The 24067-nt window shown below is 50.2% G+C and overlaps 2 protein-coding genes across 2 annotated transcripts; both read right to left on the bottom strand.

Moving 5' to 3' along the window:
* Window positions 1–14682: 14682 nt before the first annotated feature.
* LOC145974271 (uncharacterized) lies at window positions 14683–16597 on the bottom strand. The gene is made up of 2 exons (XM_083104071.1): window positions 16534–16597; window positions 14683–15329 (listed from the first exon to the last, which is right to left on the bottom strand). Exons 1-2 carry the CDS (start codon window positions 16595–16597, stop codon window positions 14683–14685), a joined length of 711 nt encoding a protein of 236 aa, XP_082960197.1.
* Window positions 16598–20295: 3698 nt separating this feature from the next.
* On the bottom strand, window positions 20296–21525 carry LOC145974270 (uncharacterized). Its single transcript, XM_083104069.1, has 3 exons — window positions 21484–21525; window positions 21094–21261; window positions 20296–20985 (listed from the first exon to the last, which is right to left on the bottom strand). The coding sequence occupies exons 1-3, from the start codon at window positions 21523–21525 to the stop codon at window positions 20296–20298; spliced, it is 900 nt and encodes a 299-aa protein (XP_082960195.1).
* Window positions 21526–24067: the final 2542 nt, after the last annotated feature.

Genomic DNA, 24067 nt, shown 5'->3' with positions numbered 1-24067 from the left:
GGTATCGGCGCGTTATCGCTTTCTTGCGACTCGTCGGGCGTGTTTTTGTCGCGGTTTTTATGCACGGTTCGTAGCGCTCAGCTGTTCGGCTTTAATTCGGTCGGCTTTAATCTTATTTGATATTCGGCTCGTCTCTTGATAATTCCCGGATGGATTGCGGGTTTTTGGAAGGCGTCGCGACGCTAGCGAGCGTCGGAGGTGGCTCTCGTTCCACCTCGTGAAGGCGCGATGCCTGATAAGGATCTTGGTTCGGAGGCGATTTCACAGGCGCCGATATCGATCGGCGGAGGCAGCGTTCTCACTACCTTCTGGCCTTGTTATTCTCGCAAGGATTTCTCTGAGCTGCTTTGCTTGCCTTCTGACTAGCTTGGCGCTTGAGAGGATCGCAAGGATCTGTCCTGTTATGCCGTCGAGAGCCCGTTTTATACTCGGCTAATTACCCGCGCCGGCGTATTCGGTAATTACCTCCACCGAGCGGCGGTAAAAATCGGAGCGGTTCGGGTCCGCCCGGGGGGGTTCGGGGTGCCGAACGCGGGTTCTCAGCCGCCGGTAACGGCTCCCGACGGTAGTCTCTCAATAGTTGAGAGTCCCTGCCCGGTTGTTCTCTAAACGTTAAAAAATGGGCGCACTGCGCCTCTGCCATTGCCCGACCGATGTTCGTCGGGCGGCAGCTTCCGGCCGGTGTTCACCGGGAAACGATGCATTCGGGGGTGCATCGTTACATCACCCCCCCGCTAAATAACGCCTGAATTTGAGGCGTAGCCGGATCTTCGGGCCTATCTAATGCGCCGGTGGTAGCGCAGTTTGCCGTCGCGGCTAAAACGCAGGATCCACTGCCCGTCTGCGGTGCGTGGGCGGTATCGACGCGATACGTGGACTGCGAAGTGCGGGACCTCGAACACCAGGCCCGGTTCGACCTGGACGCGAATCGGCGGTGCGGGAATCGGGCCCATCGGCATCAGCAGCTCCGGCTCTGGTTCTGCTGGTGTTGCTGCCGGCCGATTCTCTCGGGCCGGTGGCGGCGGTCGGCGCTCGTAGGGCCTCGATTGACGGCGTCTCGGCGGCGGCGGAGGCGGTGTCGCCAGGATAGCGGCCTTCCTGGCATTCTCCCGGTCGGACCGCTGGATCACGGTTCCGACCCGTGGTGGCCGGGGCTTCTCCTCTGGTGGCCCCGGTGGTTCCGCTGGTATGGTCCCCGTGTCGGCCTCCTCGGCCAAGTATCGGTCTATCGCGGCTAAAATGTCGTCCGTTTCGCTCGACATGTTGCGGCTTTGTGACCGTGCTCAGGCTTGTCACTCTTTGTTCGTGGATCATTCGGCATCGTCATCGCTGTCGGTGGGGATGAGGTCGTCTTCTCCCGGATTATTGATGTTTTGATTCTGCTCGATTGCTTTTAGATCTTGAACATGTACGTGACGTATCCACCTCCCCCTCTTGCTCCTCAGGTCCACGATCACGGGCGATATTAACCGTCTGACTTCGTACGGCCCGCTAAATTTTGGCGCGAGTTTTGCGTTGAAGGAGTCCGCTTTCTTTGACAGTGGATGCTCCTTTTTTAGCACCCATTCTCCTGGTAGCGGTTTCCATGGTCGGCGTCTTAAATCATAATATTTTCGCTGGCGTTAAAACGCCTGGGCCAGGTTGATGCGCACGAGCTCGTATGCTTCTTGCAACTTCTGGTGCATCGCGTCTGGTGTTTCTGGCGTCGTGTTCCGCTCCTCGGTTTCGGCCGGCGAGGTGAGCTCTCTTCCATGATTTAAGTAGGCTGGCGTGTATCCGGTTGCGTCATGTACGGCCGTATTGTACGCGAATTGCAACTCCGGCAGGTGCTCGTCCCAGGTGCGGTGGTCCTTGTCTACGTATTGGCTGATCATCGTCTTGATCGTGCGATTCGTACGTTCCACCGGGTTGCAATGTGGTGCGTACGCCGGGGTGGTTACGTGCTTGATCCCGCTCTCCGCCAAGCGTTCCTCCAGTTGTTTTGAGCGGAGTTGCGTGCCATTATCCGTAAGAATCGATCCTGGACGGCCGTGTTTCAGGATGACGTGGTTGGTGATCGCCTGTGTTACGGCATCGGCGGTGGCACGACGAAGAGGCATGAACTCGGCCCACTTCGAAAATCTGTCCTGCATGGACAATAGCCACGTATGCCCTCTGCGAGACCGTGGTAATGGTCCCACCAGGTCGACTGTCACTTGTTCCCATGGTCGCGTGATGTTGGTCGCGTGCATTTTCCCCGCTGGTCGGTGTTGGTTCGCCTTGTGTTTCTGGCAATTTTGGCAAGCCTTGACATAATTTGCCGCCTCGCGGAACATTCCCGGCCAGTAGTAATGTTCGGCCATTCTGGCTATGGTCTTGGCGATTCCCAAGTGTCCGGCGGTCGGGGCATCATGGGCCTTCTCGAGCACCCTTTTCCGGAGCGGTTGTGGAACGCAGACCTTCCACTGCTGCGCCTCCGGTGTCTCCTTGAAATCGAGGCTGTGCAGCACATGTTTGTAGAGCCTCCCTTGCTCGATTCTGTATTCCGGTCTTGCGGTGGGATCGTCTTTTACCTCCTGGAGGATACGCTGATACCAGCGACAGCGTGTAGTGCGGGCGGCACAACTCTCGGGTTGGCGCGATAGTGCGTCCGCGACGCGATTCAGAGTCCCGTGGCGGTATTGAATCTCCATGTTATATTGCTGCAGTTCCAATGCCCATTGCCCGAGACGTCCCGTGGGCGAGTCGATTTTTCGCAGCCACTTCAGGGCCTGGTGGTCTGTTACGACCGTGAAGTCGTATCCTTCCAGATAGTTGCGCATCCGGCGGATGCCCCATACGACGGCGAGACACTCAAGTTCCGTTGCGCTATAGTTTCTCTCGGCCGCGTTGAGTGTGCGACTCGCGTAGGCAATAACTCGGTCGCCTTCTTCGTAACGCTGCGTTAATACGGCCCCGAGTCCGGTACTGCTGGCATCCGTTTGCAAACAAAAACGTCGCGTGAATTCCGGGCAAGCGAGAACGGGCGCGGAAATTAATCGCTCCTTGAGAGCGCGGAACGCGTTTGCCTCCTCGTCCCCCCATTTCCATCGGGCGTTTTTACGCGTTAGTTGTGTCAGCGGAGCGGCTATGGTTGAGAAGTTCTCGATAAACCGTCGGTACCATGACGCCATCCCGAGAAATTGGCGGATTTGTTTTATCGTTGTTGGCTCTGGCCAACCGGCCACGGCACTAACTTTCTCCGGGTCCGTCCTGATCCCGTCTCGTCCCACTACGTGCCCCAGATATCTTAATTGTTCGACGCAGAATTTACACTTTTCCGGGTTCAGTCGAAGACGCGCTTCCCGGAGTCGACGAAAGGTTTCGGCGAGCAGCTCGAGATGTTCCGAGAACGTGCGGCTAACGACGATTATGTCGTCCAAGTACACGAAGACGTGCGGTTCGAGGTCAGGTCCGAGGACGGTATCTAATAGTCGTTGAAAAGTGGCGGGCGCCGAGTGCAGCCCGAACGGCATGACCCGGAAGTGGAAAAGCCCTTTTCCGGGCACCGTAAAGGCGGTAATTGGTCGGCTCTCCAGCGTGAGTGGTACCTGCCAATATCCGTTCTTAAGGTCGAGAGTCGACAGATAGCGGGCCCCCCTTAACTTATCTAGGGTGGCGGTCACCTGGGGTAGCGGGTACGCGTCGCGGTGGGTCACCTCGTTTACGCGGCGGAAGTCGATACAAAAACGGGATTTGCCGTCTTTCTTCCGGACCACCACTATCGGTGAACTCCACGGACTATCGGTTCAATAACGCCTTGCTCCAGCATTTCTTCCACTTCGGGGTCGATTATGGCCTGCATGGCCGGATTCCGCGGTCGGTACCGCTGCTTGATGGGTGTCGCGTCTTTCAAGCGGATTCTATGCCGGATTCTCCCGGTGGGTCCGCCGATCTCTCCGAACTTCCGGAGTTCCCCCTTTAAAAATTTCTGGAGCGCTCGGTGCTCCTCCGGTGTCTGGCTGGCCAGCCCCTTGGCGGCCCAGCACTGACCTCCCTCCCCGATAATGGACAGGGGCGGTGTCGGAATCCTCAGCCTTAATTTGGCCTGAGCGTCGATCCCGAGGAGGAGATCACTCTCCATCTCGGGCAGAATCGTGAAGGTGTGCGTGACCTTCTTGCCTTGTACGCAAAGGGGAATGACCACGGTCCCGGGGGCGTCCGCCGGCGTCCCGTCCACCAGCAGGATCTGTCCCCCTTCCCCTGTTTGTTCGGTTACTCCTTCCCGTCGGAGTACGTCCACGGTGTGGCGGTTTATGAGGGAGACTTCCGACCCGGAGTCGATCAGGGCGTCGAACCGCCGTCCCTTGATGGTCACGTATATATGCGGTCGGGGAAGAAACCTTACGCGGAATTTCGGGCGGGAGTCGCGACCGTAAGATCCCCCGCCCCTGATTCGTTTCCCGGACGCGGATGACATTCGGAAGTCAACACGCCGTCCTTGCCGCACTGGGAGCAGAACTTTAAAGCCGGGCGCCGGCACTGGGCCCGCGTGTGCCCCCGCTGCTTGCAGCGCCAGCAGCATTCGCGCTTGTTATACGCGGCGGCGACGGTCGGGGTCGGTTTCTCGCGCTTCTTCATCTCTCGTTTCTCCCGCTCTGTCTTCAAATTCTTTTGCCCGGGCCTGCAACTCGGCGATACTCCGGATATCGTCCACGCGAACATACGTCTTATAATCGGGATGCATATTCTCGTATATTAATTCGAGCTGCTCTTCGCGCGAAAACCATCCGGCCCGACGCATCAGTGTCATCATCACCGTGGAGTAGCGTGTAAATTCCTCGCCGCTCGTCCGATGGCGACCCATGATTTCTCGGCGCAACGAGGCCGCGTATCGCCGCGGAAAAAATTGCAGATGAAATGCGCGTTCAAAGTCGTTCCACGTCCGCCAATCCTCGCGGTGGTTCCGGTACCACAACAGCGTATCACCCTTTAACACCTCGGGCAACCCCTTTAGCATCTGGGGCCCCGAGATCCCATATCCGTCCCTGAGTTCGCGGAGTCGCTCTACGAACGCGGAAGGGTCTCGACCATCGAAATGGCAACCCCACTTCCGGATCTGGTTAATTATCTTCGCGTCCGTGGCCGGAGCTTCCACGGCATGCTCATGTTGGTTGGGAGTGGTCACCGTAATGCACGGAGCCGGCCCCGCGCTTGCCTCCCCCATCGGTGGTTCGAACTCGTCCGGATTATCATCGACAAACGTACTCATTCGGCGACGGAGCTCGTCCAGCAGTCCGGAGTCATCGAGGTCGTATGACCGCAGCATGGCCGCCAGCTGGGCCTTCGGCAGGGCGTAAATCCACCCCTTCATTCTCACGCGCCTCCCTACGCACACACACACCTGCACGGTTTTCTATTTAAACGGTCCCTGTTCGGGTGCCAATGTAACGGGCGGTTTTTCGTGTACCGCGGAAACGCAATTATATGGATAGCCGTCGGATCCAGGTGGCGGAATCAATAATTCGGTAACGCGGAAATGTGTGTGCAATAAGTCTTTATTGTTTCCTGTGTAAATGTACAAATGTGTTGTGTATGCGCGTGTATATGTGCGTGTATAAATGTATATGTACAGATGCGTTGTGTGTGTGTGAATGTGTATGCGCGTGTATAAATGTTTATGTACAGAGGTGTCGAGTGTGTGTGTGTATAAATGTACCAATTATTTCCGGGCGCGATGCACTCGCCCGTTCCCCGGTATCGGCGCGTTATCGCTTTCTTGCGACTCGTCGGGCGTGTTTTTGTCGCGGTTTTTATGCACGGTTCGTAGCGCTCAGCTGTTCGGCTTTAATTCGGTCGGCTTTAATCTTATTTGATATTCGGCTCGTCTCTTGATAATTCCCGGATGGATTGCGGGTTTTTGGAAGGCGTCGCGACGCTAGCGAGTGTCGGAGGCGGCTCTCGTTCCACCTCGTGAAGGCGCGATGCCTGATAAGGATCTTGGTTTGGAGGCGATTTCACAGGCGCCGATATCGATCGGCGGAGGCAGCGTTCTCACTACCTTCTGGCCTTGTTATTCTCGCAAGGATTTCTCTGAGCTGCTTTGCTTGCCTTCTGACTAGCTTGGCGCTTGAAAGGATCGCAAGGATCTGTCCTGTTATGCCGTCGAGAGCCCGTTTTATACTCGGCTAATTACCCGCGCCGGCGTATTCGGTAATTACCACCACCGAGCGGCGGTAAAAATCGGAGCGGTTCGGGTCCGCCCGGGGGAGTTCGGGGTGCCGAACGCGGGTTCTCAGCCGCCGGTAACGGCTCCCGACGGTAATCTCTCAATAGTTGAGAGTCCCTGCCCGGTTGTTCTCTAAACGTTAAAAAATGGGCGCACTGCGCCTTTGCCATTGCCCGACCGATGTTCGTCGGGCGGCAGCTTCCGGCCGGTGTTCGCCGGGAAACGATGCATTCGGGGGTGCATCGTTACAGTACTATCTATCGAAAAATTCATTTCTCAAGAAATTATAGCGATACATCGAACAAGGTAATAATACGTATTCTTTGGTGTTGTGTGAAAACAGATTCGGGATGTCAAATAAACAGTTAGAGAAAATTCGCGAAAGAGAGGGGTTTTTAGTGAGTAGGTAGTATCGAGTTGGTAATTCGACTTGGTACTCGAGTCCCATATAACTCACCGGACCGGCCGGTGAGTATGCATAAAATGCATTTTCCCCTTTCGTAAAAAAAAAAACAGTACAATTTTAAAACAATAATTAAAGCGGAAATGTATAATAATAAAAAATAAATAATAATTGAAGTAACAGTGTAATATAATGACCAAGTGAGTGAGCAAATGAGAGAGAGAGAGAGAGTGAGGGAGGGAGAGAGAGAGGCAGAGAGAGAGGGAGAGAGAATGAGAATGTATTCGCATCTGTGTGTATGTTATATGTAGCGATCAGCTAATCGCAGCAGGCGCCCCGCGTAAGTATCCGCGTCTGACGGTGAATCGCGCCACCCTTGCCTGCCTCTTGTATCCGACCTGTCATAAGTTAATTACTTCCTTTAATAATTCAAAAACTAAGCGTCGGACGAAATTTTGCCAAAGGAAAAATCATCTTAGAATTGACTCAAGAATGTGTCATTTCAAGGACAATAGGGTTATTTTGAATCATCCTGTATATATACACAGTGCGATAGGAAAATTTCAGGACTGATGTTATAAAAATGGTACAAGCTATCGGATATGTAAAGTAACGATTTATTATTCAATATACATTCCTCCTACGTCGATACAGCGCTGAAAGCGACTGGCCAACCTCTTTAGAGCGTGTTCAAAGTCTGATTCCGGAATGCTGTAGAGCTCACGTGTCACGTTTGCTTGAATCGATGCAACACCTTCAAAACGATGTCCTTTCAACTTCAATTTCAATTTGGGAAAGAGGAAACAATCGGCAGGGGCTAAATCCGGGGAGTACGGAGGGTGGTTGAGCACTACAACATTTTTCTTCGTCAAAAATTGTCGCACCGTTCCCGCATTGTGCGCCGGTGCATTGTCGTGCATCAAGAACCAATCCTTCGTCGCGTGGAAATGCGGACGAACTTGAGCAATTCGTTTCAACAGTCAATCCAACACATCTTTGTAGAAGTCTGCATTCACCTTCTGCCCAAAAGAAACGAATTCTTTATGGATTAATCCTTTTGAGTCGAAGAAAACCACCAACATCGTTTTCACTTTGGATTTTTGAAAGCGCAATTTCTTGGCTCTTGGTAAGTTTGGACCCACCCATTCTACGCTTTGTCGTTTCGTCTCGAGGTCGTACGCAAAACATCAAGATTCGTCACCGGTTGTCCAGAAAATTCGGATCGTTTTCGAGCATTTCAAGATGATCGCGACACACATCCACGCGCCGCTCTCTTTGTTCGGCAGTCAGCGCATACGGAACAAACCGTGCGCAGTTTTCTTTTACCTTCTAATCTTCTTTAATAATCTTTCGGACGCATTCTCTATTGATATTCAGCTGTTCTGCTAACATTTCAACGGTTAACCGGCGATTTTGTTTCAGCGTGTCGCGCACAAGTTCGATGTTTGCCTCGATTCTGCTCGTGCGTGGACGTCCTCCCCTCGGATCGTGAACACTTTCTCGACCGTCTCGAAACTTGATAAACCACGCGAACACATTCGTACGAGTTAAACATTCTTCCCCGTATGCGCATTTCAGCATTTCGAACGTTTCGGTAACCGCTTTACCACATATAAAACAAAATTTGATCGCCGCTCTCTGCTCGATATGCGTTTCCATGACAATCGATACAAACACGCCACACGCGAAAAGTTCTAGCTCGGCGACACCAAAATGAATACTAACAAGACTTGCAGCGTTCATTCACAAGGTTAGGTTTTACACTAAATGTTACCGTTGGTTGCGCACACATAGCACCACTTGTAATGTTTTTATAACATCAGTCCTAAAACTTTCCTGTCGCACCGTGTATATTGTTGCGTCCGCGGAACGATATATATCGACACAACCGATCGGTATTCGCGGACCGCGTAAAATAACAATATACTTTTAAGAACAATGTGGAACTTTAATGGGAACAGAATACATTCAAACAACGGATAATAACGTGAAACACGATAATGATTTGCAAACGCGTGCGGATAATTTGACAACTATCTTTCAACTCCAGTTGACCGTCGTTGTTGATAAACAACCTCTTAACAACTCGCGCGAAGACGATCTTCTTCCGTCGACGTACTTCCCGCTAACAGAATATAACGGGTGACGAATACAACCGCAGGGACAGGACGTGGGGACGCAACACTATATAGGGTATCCCTGAGCACTCCATCATGCACTTGTGAAGAGGTAGAGAGCAGTAAATTAAATAAAGAAGTCCTATTCCATGTAACGATTTTTGCAATAATAATAGAAATATTAATTATTAAAATTGGACTAATGAGAGAAGCGCTCGACCGTTCGGGCTATAGCACGGCTCACCGTGTTAGACATTGCCTGCCGGCGCGCGGCGAAGAGAGGGACAGCGCGTCGCTACCCGTGGTTACCGCCATCGCCATTTTCACGTTTCGCCACGCGCCGTCAGGCAATGTTTGACACGGTGCTCAGGGACACCCTGCATATATATATATATATATATATGTTTGTGTGTACTTATTTGTAAAAACAAAAATTACAAATTTATTACAAATTTATGTCTATAATATTAATATATTTTTAATAAGAAAATAAGATGCACAACATTTTGCATTTAAATTTGTGAAAGAAATATATAAATTATTTTTATATGTATGATAAATTAAAATAATTTATTTCACTGCACGATATATAGACCATTTAATATTAATTATATTGACTATATTTAGACCAGGAGATGTCATGTGAACACGACAATTGATAACATTGAAAATGTATTAGAAACTAAAATTTTTACATTACTTAATTTATCATACTGAACATAATTTTAAAATTAATATAATTTTTATCATTAAAATCACATTAAACCCAACATTTTATTCGAATAATTTTCAATTAGATACATTCTTTTACTTATACAGGGCGATCCCGAAAAACCTTCTGTCTGTAAAATGACATATTCCTGACATCATTCTAAGATAATTTTTCCTTTACCAAAATTTGATTTGAAGCGTAGTTTTTGAATTATTAAAGAAAGTAGTTAACGTATGACGAGTCGAATACAAGAGGCAGGCAAGGGTGGCGCGATTCACCGTCAGACGCGGGTGCTTACGCGGGGCGCCTGCTGCGATCAGCTGGTCGCTATACACATACAGACACACATGCGAACACATACATTCTCTCTCTGTCTGTCTGTCTGTCTGTCTCTCTCTCTCTCTCTCTCTCATTCGCTCACTCACCTGTAATTTTTTTTTTTTTTACGAGAGAGGAGAAAATGCATTTTATGCATACCCACCGGTCGATCCAATGAGTTATGTGGGACTCGAGTACCAAGTCGAATTACCAACTCGGTACTCCCTACCCACTAAAAACCCCTCTCTTTTCACGAATTTCCTTTGACACGCTGTCCCTCTGACTTCCCTCTGTTTTCACATAACGTCAAAAAATAGTTATTATTACCTTGTTCGATGACTTTTGATGTATTGCTGTAATTGCTTGAAGGAGAAATGAATTTTCCGATAGATCGTACGTTCTCAAATTTAAAGTAGATATCACGTTGCAAAAGACAAGAAATCCACAATTATTAACTGAAAGTTTTTCTTCTTTCATGAACTGTATTCTTTTATAAACTTTAACGTAATCACATTTATTTACTCACTCGATGAGACGAGAAATTTACTAATGACTCTATCACTAATCACTATTAATCACTGTCGAATAATAACTGTTGGCGATTAAAAATCACTCGATGAAAGAAACACGCGCGGACACGTTACTACACGACGCGACGACGCGACAATGCGACGATAATTACTCGGCGACTGCAAGCAGTTTTTTGTCATAGTAGATTGCGGTAGGTTAAGGTACTACTGGCGCTATCGAATGCGATCATGTGTTCGATTGAAGAATGCGGTAAACATAATAAACATTTAACATATTAATATTATTATTATCATGAATGTGTGTGATATCCATACATCGTATGATATCTATTTAAAAATTAATTAGATTAAATAAGTGTTTTTAAAATATTTATTACTTTTACTATTATCTTAAATAAATATTTAATATTAATATTTTATATGATAATAGTAAAAGTAATAAATATTTTATCTTAGAATGGTGTCAGGAATACGTCATTTTACAGACAGAAGGTTTTTCGGGATCGACCTGTATAACAATAAGTAAGAGTTATCCGAATTATATTGTGTTCGATGTCATTTTAAACGCAAAAATTTTATTAATCCCTTTTAATAAAAAAAGATCGAATAAAATATTTTAGTTTTTATTTTATGGCAATTTAAAGTCGTAAATTATTATAAATAATGAAAAAGTTCCCGATGTAGAAGATTCCGAAGTCTTACATGAGACTTTATTTATCAAGAGACACGATAGTGTCTCGCGCCAAGTTCACGCGAAGCAACAGCGAGGCGTCCCCATATGGCACTGTTCCGACGTGGCGAAGAGGCGCTTAATTATTAAAATTGGACTAATGAGAGAAGCGCTCGACCGTTCGGGCTATAGTACGGCTCACCGTGTCAGACATTGCCCCAAGGTCTTTCCTCCGGATCCCTGGGTGCCTTGATCCCTGGTACGGGGAAACTCCCGCATCACTGCTCCTCGGGTGGTCCTCCGACGATCCCTGCTATCGACCAGGTCCCGGAGCTCCGTCCAGAATCCGAGATATCGCTCGTGGATGTCCTCAATGACATCCCTTTAGCGGAGCCTGAAAAATCGCCACTAGTTCATGATACCTTCTTTTCTCCGGCGATTTATCGTAGGCAGCTATCTATAGAAGCGGAATATGATAAAGTTTGAGATCCTGCGCATGCACTTTATCAACAAAATCACCATTCAGATTGACGAGCTCACACATGACAGACGATAGCATAATTCAAAAAGGGCCGTGGAATTTCGGCGATAACTTTGCCGCAATATTCTGTGCCGCTGACGATAATACGTGTTGGCGTTTCAATCCAATTCACCAGATCACCGATCTAAAACTCGATATCATGTCGGTTCAAGTCGTAATACGTGGCTTGTTTGCGATAAACGTGCTCCAAATTTTCCTCACCCAATCATATAGAGTTCGCAATTTTTTCATTTGTTCAGTCCAATTAGCGGGATCTCGCGGTTCGACCTCGGCCGTCCCTTACGCAACGGGCGCGTAAACTTAGAAGGCTCTAATTCTCGTCCTAAATTCAGGAAAGCAGATGAGGTACCGATCGACGAATGATAAGCCGTTATATGCGAAACGGAAGTCTTTCAGATGTACATCCCACTCCCGATGGTCGCGATCTAGAAACGATGAACGCGACAATCATTGCCTATGAGACGCGATTCACCCGTTCCACGGGATTCGCCTGCGGGTGATATGGCGGAATAGTTGTGAGCTTTATCCCATGCTCGTCTGCGAAAGATCGTAAAGTTCGGTTCGCGAACTTCGTACCGTTATCGGTAAGCAAGAACTTTGGCGTACCCCATCGCGAAACTACTTCCTCTAAAGCTTCGCAAATCTTTTTCCCGTTTGCGGCGCGCAGCGGAAAACACTCTACCCACTTTGTGAATAAATCCTGCAAGACCAGGATATATGTGAATCTTGATTGACTCTTTGGGAACGGTCTCATTATGTCGGCAGCGATGACGGTCCATGGGCCCTCCACAACGCGATGACCCATGAGCCCTGCCGGAGGGGTCTGTTCTACTTTCGTACGCTGACACGTATCACACCGCTTAACATATTTCGCGACATCCCTAAACATATTTGGTCAAAAGTATGCGACCGCGAATCTTTGAAAGATCTTTTCTACTCCTAAATGGTCCGGACTGCGTCTCCGAATGGTTCGTCATGTGCTTCTCTCAAAGCTTCCTTTTTTAATTCCTGTAGCAATACCAATTTCCATCGATCTAAATCGTCAACGATGTCCGATACTATAGCTTTCGGCCGACAATAATACAGCTGGCCATCCACTATTTCCCAATCCGTGTATCTCTTAGTTTTGTCGGCTATTCCCGCGAAACGTTTGCGATATCATTCGTCTGTGGTGTTTGCAGTTAGATCTGCCTCTACGGCAACTAATATTTTACTTAGCTCGGCGTGCCCCGTTTATTCGGTGCCTCCGCTTGTCCCGCTTCCATTTCTTCTTTAGCCTGGACGTTCCCCTTTTCTTGCCACATGGATGAGATCCCGCTGTTTCGGGTGTAGTTCCGAAAACCGGTTACCTCCGATTTTGATGAAACTTTGTGAAAAGCTTCTTTTCAACTTAAAATAGAAGCTTGTAAGAGGAATTTTGGCGACTCCTATAAGAAAGTTTTTTAACAGAAGTCGTTTTTTAACAGAAGATTATTGTGATTGAACTCTTCGCAATGCGGCCCCTACCGGCGGCGTGGTTGCGGGAGAAGGGAGCCCGAAGGGCCCCCTTGCACTCCCCGCGCGCGCGCGCGTGTGTGTGTGTACACATACATTTGTGAAATTAATAAAGGGTGTAGATCCGAAAACCGGTCACCTCCGATTTTGATGAAACTTTGTGAAAAGCTTCCTTTCAATTTAAAATAGAAGCCTGTAAAAGGAATTTTGGCGACTTCTATAAAAAAGTTATTTTTTAACAGAAGATTCACAAATTATATGCAACATGCAAGTATACGAATTAAGTAATGTTAATTTGACTTCTAAGAAGGTCAAGGTTATTTTAACTTTCTATGCAAAGCGTAAGGTTCCACATGGGTTTGCAACTTTCCATGCGCAACCACCCCGCTGGTAGGCAAGGTGGACCTCGTTTTACAACTTACAGCATATATCCATTGTGATTGAACTCTTCGCAATGCGACCCCTACCGGCGGGATGGTTGCGGGAGGGGGGCCGAAGGTACGTCACCTTGTCGTGGTGGAGGGGCTCGGGTGATCCAACGATACTGTGGTAATACCAAGGGTTCAACCCTCGGGAGGGCCGGCGGGGACGATCACTCGCTAAGAGCGTACCAGGGCACCCGGCTTTGCCCAGGGGACAGTCTGTCCCCAAAAGGTCGTTGGACCCAATGTCGATAGGGGATGGAGACCCCGACTATAAATCCCGGCTGCACGGAGCTGATAGGGGAGGATTTCTATCCTCCCTCCGTGCTGGGGTGTGTGCTGTTTGCTCCCGGCAGAGGCTTCGGCTCTTTGGGGGGAGGGGGTGAAGGCGCATCTTGTGTCTGGGGGCGACGACTTTTTTAGGGCGTGCGTCCTGGCATGGGGAGGACGCGATGTCCCATGGTTGCTCAGCGGAGCCATGCCGGCAGGGTTACCCATACCGGACGGGTCCGCTGGACGTGGAGGGTAGGAAATCGGCAAAGCCACTCGGAGATAATCCGAGCTCGGGTCTGTCGACCTGGCCACTGGAGCCACTCGGACGTATTCCGAGCTCGGATCCAGTGGCCGAGGTTCGGTCCATCAAAATATTTCTTCGGGGGTATGCAGACGGTCTGGCTGCTTGGGCCGCTCGGACTTATACCGAGGCGGGGCCCGGCAGCGGAGGGATCCGACGGTTGTCGCGACTGCTTCCCTTCCGAAGCGGCGGCCGTCGGAATGGCGGCGTCCTGCATCAGGCTCCTTACCGGTGCAAGACGCGGGCGCGCTGGTCGCCACGGCGGATAAGGTTGGGCCGGGGAGCAGCGATCCAACCCCAACCGTCCGTGGGACCTTCCTGGGATAACCAAGCTTGGCAAGCTGCAGCGCGGTGCCCGCATTGTCGGAGGTGCGGGAGCCCTGAAAGCCCACCCTTTGCGGGATGGATTAGTAAGGGCCCGGAGTTCCGTGAAGGAATTGAGTTTCTCCTCCCCCCCAGAGACATAGTCCACCCCCCGGGGGAATTTGGGGCCCGGTCGGGAGTGTTGCCGGTCATGTTTCGGGACACTCTCGGCCGGTGAGGGTATATCCTGGTAGATGAAACCGCGCTGCACCCGGGAGAAAACCAAAAATGAATCGCCACATTAAAAAAATTATTGATAACGGGGGAGCGTCTCAGCCAGTGGTAACACTGGACCGAGACGAGGTGCGAAGAGCCTCTTTACGGGGTTCCCGGTCGAGGAGGCTCCGGTCGTCACCAAGTGACGTAGCCCGCGACCGGAGCAGAGGCCGTTCCACTATGGCCCAGAGCGGGTCGGAATACGGCTCTGCGGATGAGTCCACAGAGCGTCCGACTTCGCTCAAGGAGTCTTTGAGGACACGGCGCTGCACATCCCAAGAAGGACATTCCTTCAGTGTGCTGCGCCGTGTCCCTTACCTTTGCACAGTGGTGGTACTGTGTTGTCGGCTCACGCCTAGCCTTCTCATGCAGGTACTCACCGAAGCAGCCATGCCCGGTGAGTACCTGCACCAACCTAAATGAGAGTTCGCCATGCCGCCGATCCACCCAGTCCTCGAGGACCGGGCGGATAGCCCCGACAGCTCGGAGGCCGGCTCTTGGTATAGCCAGCCTCTCCTTCCACTTTGAAATAGCTAGCTGCCGGGCCTGGTGCCTAGCAACTTCCACCGCTCGCGGTGTCGGGACAACACCCCACTGGCGGAAAGCGGTACGCCACTCGTATACGGAGGCGTACATCTCCGCCAGCAGGTCCCACGGAATGGATCCCGACACCGCTAGTGCCGCCTCGCAGGAGATGGTCCTATATTCCCGTGTGATCCTGATGGCCAGCCTCCGCTGCAGTCCAAGTACCACGGCTGTACTACGTCGGCAGGCCACCAAATCTTTGGACCATATAGGATCATATATAGGGGGATCTCATATAGGATCATAGATCCGACCACCCCCATATAGAAGCGGCGGACTCTGTCCTTTGGTTCCCCAATGTTGGGCAGTATACTCCCAAAGGAGTTTATAACTGCCCCAATACGGGGGGCCATGCGGCGTAAGTGCTCTCTGAAGCACCAGTGGCAATCAAGGTACAGCCCCAAATATTTCATATAAGGCCGTTCCTCGATGCGGACTCCCTCGATGATTATGTGGGGCTGAGGTGGCAGCTTCCGCCGAGGCCTTGTGAAATACATTGCCTCGGTCTTATGAAGTGCCACCATCAACCTCAATGCGCGAATACGGCCGACAACCAGTGCCACCCCTACTCGTGCGAGGCGGGTGACCTCCTCCCAATTGTCCCCCCAGGCCATAACCAAAGTGTCGTCTGCATAGTAGATTACCTCCTGCATATAAAGCGGCACCCGGTGATATCCGAGTGCACGCCTTATACTCTCCCAAGGTAGGGTATTAAAGGCGTTAGCGATATCAAGAAATACCGCCAACGCCACCCCACCTCGAGAGACAGTCTCATCCGAGAGGGCCTGTACGCGTAAAATCGCGTCCACAATTGATCGGCCCTCTCGGAATCCGAACTGACAGTCGGCTAGATCGGGGCCTACCAGGGACAGGTGCCGTTTGAGACGGGCAACGAGCAAACGCTCGAAGAGTTTGCCCGCCTCATCCAGCAGACATATCGAACGGTACACGGAAGGAGACTCCGCGGGACGCCCCTCTTTTCAGAGGAGGACCAAACCCGTCTCCTTCCATTTGGGAGAAATCGCTCCGACCGAAGACAGGCTGTAAAAAGCCGCCTCAGTCGGTCCCCGAGGACACCGAGGGCTAAGACCCAGGCACGGCCAGGGATCCCGTTCGGCCCCGGGGAGGTATTTTGAGCCTCTTGATTGCCCTGGCCAATTCCTCTTTAGTGACCCCCAGATCGGCGGTCCAATCTTGTACTTGGACCGCCTGTCTCGGAGGCTGTCTCGGAGGCTCTATGGGATCCGCCTTGACGCGGTGGAAGGGCTTAAGGCGTCCCGGCCGTCTGCGACGACTTGGGAGAGCATAGCTCTCTCTTGTCGGCTCGGGCGGGCGGGGCGCTGAACTAAGCGATCCTATAGCACTTCTTCATTCTCCTCCCGGTGGCGAGGCTTGTCTTGCTGGGGAAGAGGTTTTCCGTGGCCTCGGGCGTATGGCCCATCACGGATAGGGGTCTGGCGGCCATGACTGTACGCGCCCGGCTGCACGGAGCCGATAGAGGGGAGTTTCTACTCCCCCCTCCGTGCACGGGGACGGGTGCTCCCGTTTGGGGTACCGGTGGCTTCGGCCACTGGCCTCGAGGGGGGGATGGGGAGAAGGGGTTCTTGTGTCTGAGGATGACGCCCTTTTCAGGGCGTGCGTCCTGGCATGGGGTCTCCCGGATCCCCAGTTGGGGGATGTGGGAGGTGTCGTCCATAGTTGGGCGTTCCCCTGGCGCGGAGTGGAAGCGGCGTCCCACAATGGGGAGGGCCTCCACCGCCTGGCAAACGACCTGGAACGTGGTTCCAGGATACCCGCCAGGTAGGAGAGGCGACGGACCGACAGATTATGTCCGAAGATATCCGGACAACCGGGCTTGCCCGGACTGTCGGCCCGAGTCGCACCGGGTCACTCGGACGTATTCCGAGCTCGGGTCGGTGCGACGGAGGATGCAGCGGCTGGGTATCCATGGAAGGGAATCTCTCCCCCATTGGTCCCCCACCGCTGCCAGCCGCCAGAGCCGCTCGGACATATTCCGAGGTCGGGATCTGGCGGCGAGAGTTTGGGTACCCGGTGACTGCCGTGACCGTTTCCCCTTCCAAAGCGGCAGCCACCGGGACGGCACGTCTTCCCCGGTCTAGAGGACCAGGGAAGGGAAAACAGCTGGTCGCCATGGCGGGCAAGGCGAGGTAGGGGAGCGGCTGCCTCGCCCCATCCGTCCGTGGGGCCCCCTTGGTGGCGCTACTTACTGCAGAGCCCATGGAATCGGAGTCATGGGACCCCTGAAAGTCCATGGGGGCGTCAAAACCTCCATGGGTGAGTAAGGGGCCGGAACCCAGTGCCGGTGCTGCCGTTGGCCACCGGCCCGTGGTATATCTCGGTCCCCGGGGGAACTTGGGGCCCCCCGTCGGGAGTGTTGCCGGTCATGTTTCGGGACACTCCCGGCGGAGGTGAGGGTATACCCGGCCGAGGGAGGTGCAATGGAGAATGGAATCAAACTAAAATGAGTACCTAAGAAAAAGAAAAAAAAACCAAACTTCAAATAAGAAATTAAAAAGAAAAGTAAGAGTGGGCGAAAGAGGACGACATGGACACCACTACACCCCCCTCTCTTAGAGGAGGGGGACAGGGTCCAGGGAACCCTGACGAGGAGAGACGCGAGTTCAACAAAGTACAGCGTGTAATTCTTGAAAGGTATAACAGTGGAAGCGAGAAAGGAAGGCGGTCCAGGGATACATCTGCGCATAGTGCAAGGACAAATGGGACCCTGGGTCAACGTCTGCAGAAGAGGCGGACAATGATGAAGGACCCCAGGAGAGGATCCCAGGGGAAAAGAGAAAGAGATTGCGGGGACGCTCCGTAACAACAGGGGAGTATGAAAATAAAAAGGAAAGAGAGGAAGAGGAACGGATAAGGAGCGAAACTGAAGATGAGATGGAGCGAATAAAGCTCCTGAGAAGAGGCATATCTGCTCCAAACACACAACAGACCAAGGCCACAATAAAGTGGCAGGCAGAGGAAGAAAAGTACGCTGAATATTTACGAATGGCACCAACGCGAGAAATAGGTGCCACACTGCTTAGCAGAACGCGAGGAATATACGCGTACGTTGACTGCTCAAAAAACATCAAAGGCAACATTGCGAAGGAGATTAAGAAAGCTACAGCAGTAATAATAGGAGCACTGGTTACGCTAGGGTAAAGAGCTAGTGGTGAAAACTTAAGTGAAAGACTTGAAGAGATGATAGGGAAAATCAGAAGTCTCGAAGAAGATAAAGAAAGAGAGACTAAAGAACTCAGGGAAGAAAATGCAGGGCTGAAAAAAGAATATAATCAGCTTCGCACAAACTATGAAGATAAAGAGTTCAGGGACAGTGTAAAGACTGGGAAACCGCTCTAAACAGAAATTAAGGTGAAAGGAAAGGGAAAGAGAGGGTCACAGAAAACCACACATCCACTTGAAAGTGGGGTGATCTTAAGTGACCCAGGAAAGGGAAACTCGAGCCGCCCACATCCATCCAAAGATGGTGGGAACCTCGAGGAGAATAGGGAACCAAGAATCGCACAACCACCCGAGGGTGGGGCGACCCTACGTTCCCAAAGAGAGAAAAAGGATATGGGAATGGAGATTGATCCAACCCAAAACGAAGAACCTCTCCAAAAGGAAGGATTTCCCCTATTGGAAAGGGAAACATAAAAGAGGAAGGGTAAGGACAAGATAAAGGTCAAAAGTAACGACCTGGTCAACACCCCACCTAACATATCCAAAAAAACAGGAGGACATGTTCCAGAAACTGAAAAAAGAAAGGATCCAAGCTGAGAAGAAATTGAAGAATATAAGGGAAGAGATGGCGAAAATGAGGATTGAGTCTTCCAGAAAAGGATCAAACCCCCAATCTGGAAATGCGGGCAAGAGTGCCCAACAGAATAAGAAAGGGGAACAATCCAAAGAGGGGAGGACCAAAGCAAGCTGAGATCCCTAACAAAGGAAAGACTTAGGAGAAAAAGAAGGAGGCAACCACCGCTGAGGACAAACCCATGCCAAATGAAGAGTCCTATGCGGAGGTAGTCGGAAGAAGAGGGAGGAAAAAGGACGATAAGGTAGCCTCTCAAAATGAAGAAGGTAAAGAGGTAAGCAAACCAACCAATACCCCTCCACAAGGAAAGGCAAAAAAGAGGAAGCTGCCAAAAACTGCGGCGGTAATCATCACGTGTCAAGACGGGGCATATGAGAAGGTGATAGGTGAGGCCAGAAGCAAGATTAAACTTGCTGAACTTGGTCCCCACCGCCCTCCCCCGAACATCGATGGGGGAGGATGACAACGACAGGGGGTGGAGGGCCGCTAATGCGACCTGACCGCCCTGGCCGAGGAAAGAGGGGGTGCCGTTCTGGAGAGTCACTGGACTCCCCGTAGCGGCATCCAAAGGAGAGATGGAGTTCCCTCCGGGGGCACTGCCGAATCCCATTCCTTAAGGGGAGGGGAGGGAGCACGCCCCAGGAGGGACAACAGTAAGAGCCCGGAATGTAAGTCCGATTCCCCGCCCCATTGGGGAGGGAGGGAGACCCATTCCGGGCTCGGAGGGCCGGGACTCGAGCGGGAGACTCGAGCCCCGACCCCGCCCCCCGAAACTCCGAGAGGGCGTGACGTGGGGGTGATGCCCCTCCGCGCCACAACTGGAAAAGGAGCCGCCGCGTAACAGCGGCGGCGTGGGCGGGCCCCTCAACCAGATAATCTAATTGACGGAGAGGGGCTCGCCCACAGAATTAGGTCGGATGGGTGGGGGAGGACGTCCGGAAGGAATGCTTCTGTATCCCCGGTCCTCCCCTAGACATCCGAGTAGGCATCCGGTGAGGTTTTAGTTAGTAAACCGGTCCTTCAAACCGGAAGTCCGACATAACCTCTCGCTCCCTCCTCGGGGAGCAGGGGTATCCATTAAGGATTTCCTCATCGTTACAAAAAAAGGCTTGCCCGCCCCTTCCCTATTGGGGAAAAGGGCAGAAACCACATCCTCCAAGACCTGGGGGTGGAGACCCTCTGTGATCGGGGGTCCCTCTGACCGCAGACGTTTCCTTACGATCAGGTAAGGGCGCTCCCATGGATCGTCATTGAGGGTCTCCAGGAGCTTCGCCCAGACCTTATCTTTGGCCCTCTTGATGATGCGCTGCAGTGTCTTTTTTGCCTCCTTATAGGCTTTGTGCAGCGCTGCCGCTTCGGCCGTGTGCCGCCTGCGACGACATCTGGTGTACCGGTGCCGCTCCCTTACGCATGTAGCGCGTAATTGCGCTCTCGAGCGACCACCAGTACACCGCCTTCCGCGCGGAGAGGGCCCGGATCCAGGGCATGGCGGCGTCGCAAATTTGCGTTATTGCCTCCCGGAACCAGGAAACCTCCCCGTCAACGTCGCAGGGGCCCGGCTCTGGCTCCTCCAGGGCCTTGGCCGAAGCAGCTGCCATCAGGGTGTCCTCATCCAGGCGCTTCAGCGCCCAGCGAGGTGGCAGGGGTGCACCCCCAGGAGGGCATGGCCGATCGCCAAGGGAGGGGCCGGAAACGTCCCACCAGATATACCGGTGATCGGACAGCGTCTCCGACCCCGTCATCATTCTCCAGCCGACCACCTTGCGCGCGACCGGCGGGGAGCCGAAGGTCACATCGACCACGGACCCGCCGTTATGCCGCACGCAGGTGTGAGCCGAGCCTCGGTTGAGCACCACGAGGCCCAGCTCCGCCCCCCACTCCACGAGCACCCAGCCCCGCGCATTTGTCACAGGGGATCCCCAATCCACCGACTTGGAGTTGTGGTCCCCCGCAACCAACACTGGACCGGGTAGCTGGCGACGTATAACTGTCGCCAGCCGGTCCAGGTATGCGCTGAACTGGGCCAGATCGCGGTTGGGTGAAAAATACACCCCCACCACGGCAATTTCCCCCCATTATGCGGTCATGTAGCCGTTCCCTCTCCCGATAAGGAAGAGGGGCAGTGCCTCCGCACCGCACTTGCCAATGATGGCGACCAAGCCGTCCACGTCGCCGATCCAAAAGGATCTAACGGGGACGTGGTACGGCTCGGCCACCACGGCCAGGTCTATGTTCCACTCCGCCAGGGTCTGAAGCAGGAGATCCTGCGCCCTGGTGGAGTGGTTCAGGTTCGCCTGCAGGAGGCGATGGTCCTGTATAACTACTCGGTATCCATCGGCTCTTCCCGGCCAACACCCGGGCCTTTATCCGGCTCGGAGACCGGGGTTCCCTCCGTAGTCGGCGAAGCAGTCTCCTTTTCCCCGGCCTCCTCTTTAGGGGGAGGGGGGTTCTTCCCCTTTCCCCCTTTGGTTGCCTTCTTCTTAGGCCGGAAGGAGGCACAAACCAACCCTCCGTACCTGTGTTCCGCCTTGAGCCCTTTGTCCGCACAATACGGGCATTTGGGCTCGGCGGAACACCCCGCAGCCTTATGGCCTGGCTGACCACAGCGGTAACAAAGACCGCTGCGGTCAATTTCCGATTTACAGTTTGTCCTCGTATGGCCGGCCCCCAAGCATTTGTAGCATTGAAGGGGCTGAGCACCGAGGACCTCGACGCGGGCCTTGACCCACCCAATGGTGAGCGGGCCCGCGGACCGCTAATTCCTCTTTTAACTTATTTAATTTCAATTTTAGCATGATGTTTTCTTTCTCCAAAACTTGATAATCTAAAAATATAATTAGTTTGATTAGTTAAAATCCTGTTCTCATTTACTGTAAAAAATGGACTAATAAAAAGTTTAATTAAATATCAATATTTATTTACCTCTTGAATGATGAGCAGTGTTTCTTGAGTCTTTTAAATTTTGTTGATTTTCGTTTACAGCCAATTTTATATTGTCTTCAGATGTATCTGTAAATAAAACACCAAATTAATTATTTAATTATTTATTTAATTATTTATTTAATTATTTAAATAAATATATTGTAGCTATATAAATTTGTTAAAAAATTATAATATTGCCAAAAAATTTATTTTACGTTCCTGAACGCTTCTTAGTTACGAGCGTCCGGCGCAGTCGCCAAGGCGCGAGCAGGAGGGAAACAGTAGGAGGGGAACAGTAGGCGTAAGCTAAGAAATCTGGTCGAAAGTTAGTCAAGTAAGCAAGTAAATCCCAGCTGTTCTATAAAAGCAATGTCAAAAATTTAATAAATTAATATATTTATTTATCTTTTGTAGCAAGAACCTGGGCAGACTGTTTTTTTTGTTGTTGCACTTTCAATTTTGCAGCAACTTGGATTAGTACTTGTTCATATATATCTAAAAAAACATTAAATAAAAAGTTATAAAAACATATAATATTAACATTAGAAATTTAATTAGACATTAATATATTTAATATTATTTTACCTCTTGAACGATTAGATTGGACAGATTTTTGCTTGATTGCTGCGCTGCAATCTGTTGTGCTGCTTTCAGCAAAAATAAATCGTCAGAAATATCTAAAACATTAAATAAAAGGATTAAAATTTTAATTACTAAAACAATTAATATCAATATTAATCTATATTGATTAATCTTATATTAATATACTGATTATATATTGACTATTTACCTTTTTCATTTGTGTTGTTTAAGGAATATTTTTTGGGATTCTGTATTTTCCTGTGGTTTCTGATCTAGAAAAAACAGTTTAATTAATAATTATATTTTAATTATTTAAATAAATATATATTATTTACGTTTTATTTTTTACACGTTGATATGTGTGCAGTTCTGTTGGACTGTTCTATGATGACTGTTCTGACTGAACCTGCTCTGCAGCTCAGCTTTTGAGTCCATATTTATTCCATTTTCTGAAATCAATGTCAAGTTCCTAGTAAAGAAAATTTTAAATTGATTAGTATAAAAATAATAATATTGTATAATATTATTATCCGGTAAACACCAAGTAACGATAATATGTATAACTGTTAGTTATAATTTCCCACTCAACAAAAAACTGCTGTATAACATTCCACAATTATATTGTTGGGGGAAATCATAACTAACAGTTATGTAAGTGTTACTTGGTGTTTGCTGGTTTCATATTGTAAGACATAGCCTTACCCAATCAGCCGCCATTTGCAATGCGCGGTAACATGCGTGCTGTTAGCGTCATCTGTAGATGGCGCTCTTGTACTGACGAGTCGGCCCAGGATTGGTTCTGGGACTTTCGAGGGGGCTTTGTGGGGTCGCGAGCGGGAAACAGAACAGGCTAGGACTCTCTCGTGCCATCACCCGTTTACTCGCCATCTCTCAGTAATGGTAATTCCGGCCATTTTTCCCGCTTAACCAATCCTGAGACTCCACTCTTACAATATTAATAAATTATCATATGTTAGGTTATATTTATATAATTATCTATAATTTATTTAATAATAACAAAAAGTAATGGGAATTTACATAAATTAATAGAAATATTATAAATAAGAGCAAAGTTAAAAGTGATAACTACTAGTAAAATAATAAAAATATCGTAAAATATGTACTTACATATTTTCTACTATTAACACGCGTATCGTCAAATGGCGTCGAATTATCGAGTGATCCAAGTGTAATCGCATCATGGAATAAAGAATACCAGGAAGGAGCATGAAGTAAAAATTCAGTGGTGGGGGGTGTAACGGATTTACGTCATAAAACTAAACCAATTTCACTAGTGACACTTGGCGGGATACAAGCCAAGTTTGTAACACAATCTCAATTTCGTTGATATGATTAAGTGTGTCGATAAAAAAATTAAAACAATTTTATGATTTATAATGAGTGAACTGGTAGAAAGATAGTAAATTGTTATTTATATGGATATTCAAAAACTGAGGGACGTACCGAAATGTTTCATATGTAAATATATTTATGTTAATAAGAGATTTGCAAATTAAATATAAACGATTGAAAGGACCCCGCACTAAACCACGTGAAAATGGGCCCCGGCGAAAATGGCTGAATTTGAAATATGTT

Source organism: Camponotus vicinus, unplaced genomic scaffold, assembly GCF_025532165.1.
Source record: "Camponotus vicinus isolate PSW18456_S1 unplaced genomic scaffold, iyCamVici1.0 SCAF_7, whole genome shotgun sequence".
NCBI lineage: Eukaryota > Metazoa > Arthropoda > Insecta > Hymenoptera > Formicidae > Camponotus > Camponotus vicinus.
Note: the sequence above shows the minus strand (reverse complement) of the source record. Positions and strands in the feature narration are given on the sequence as shown.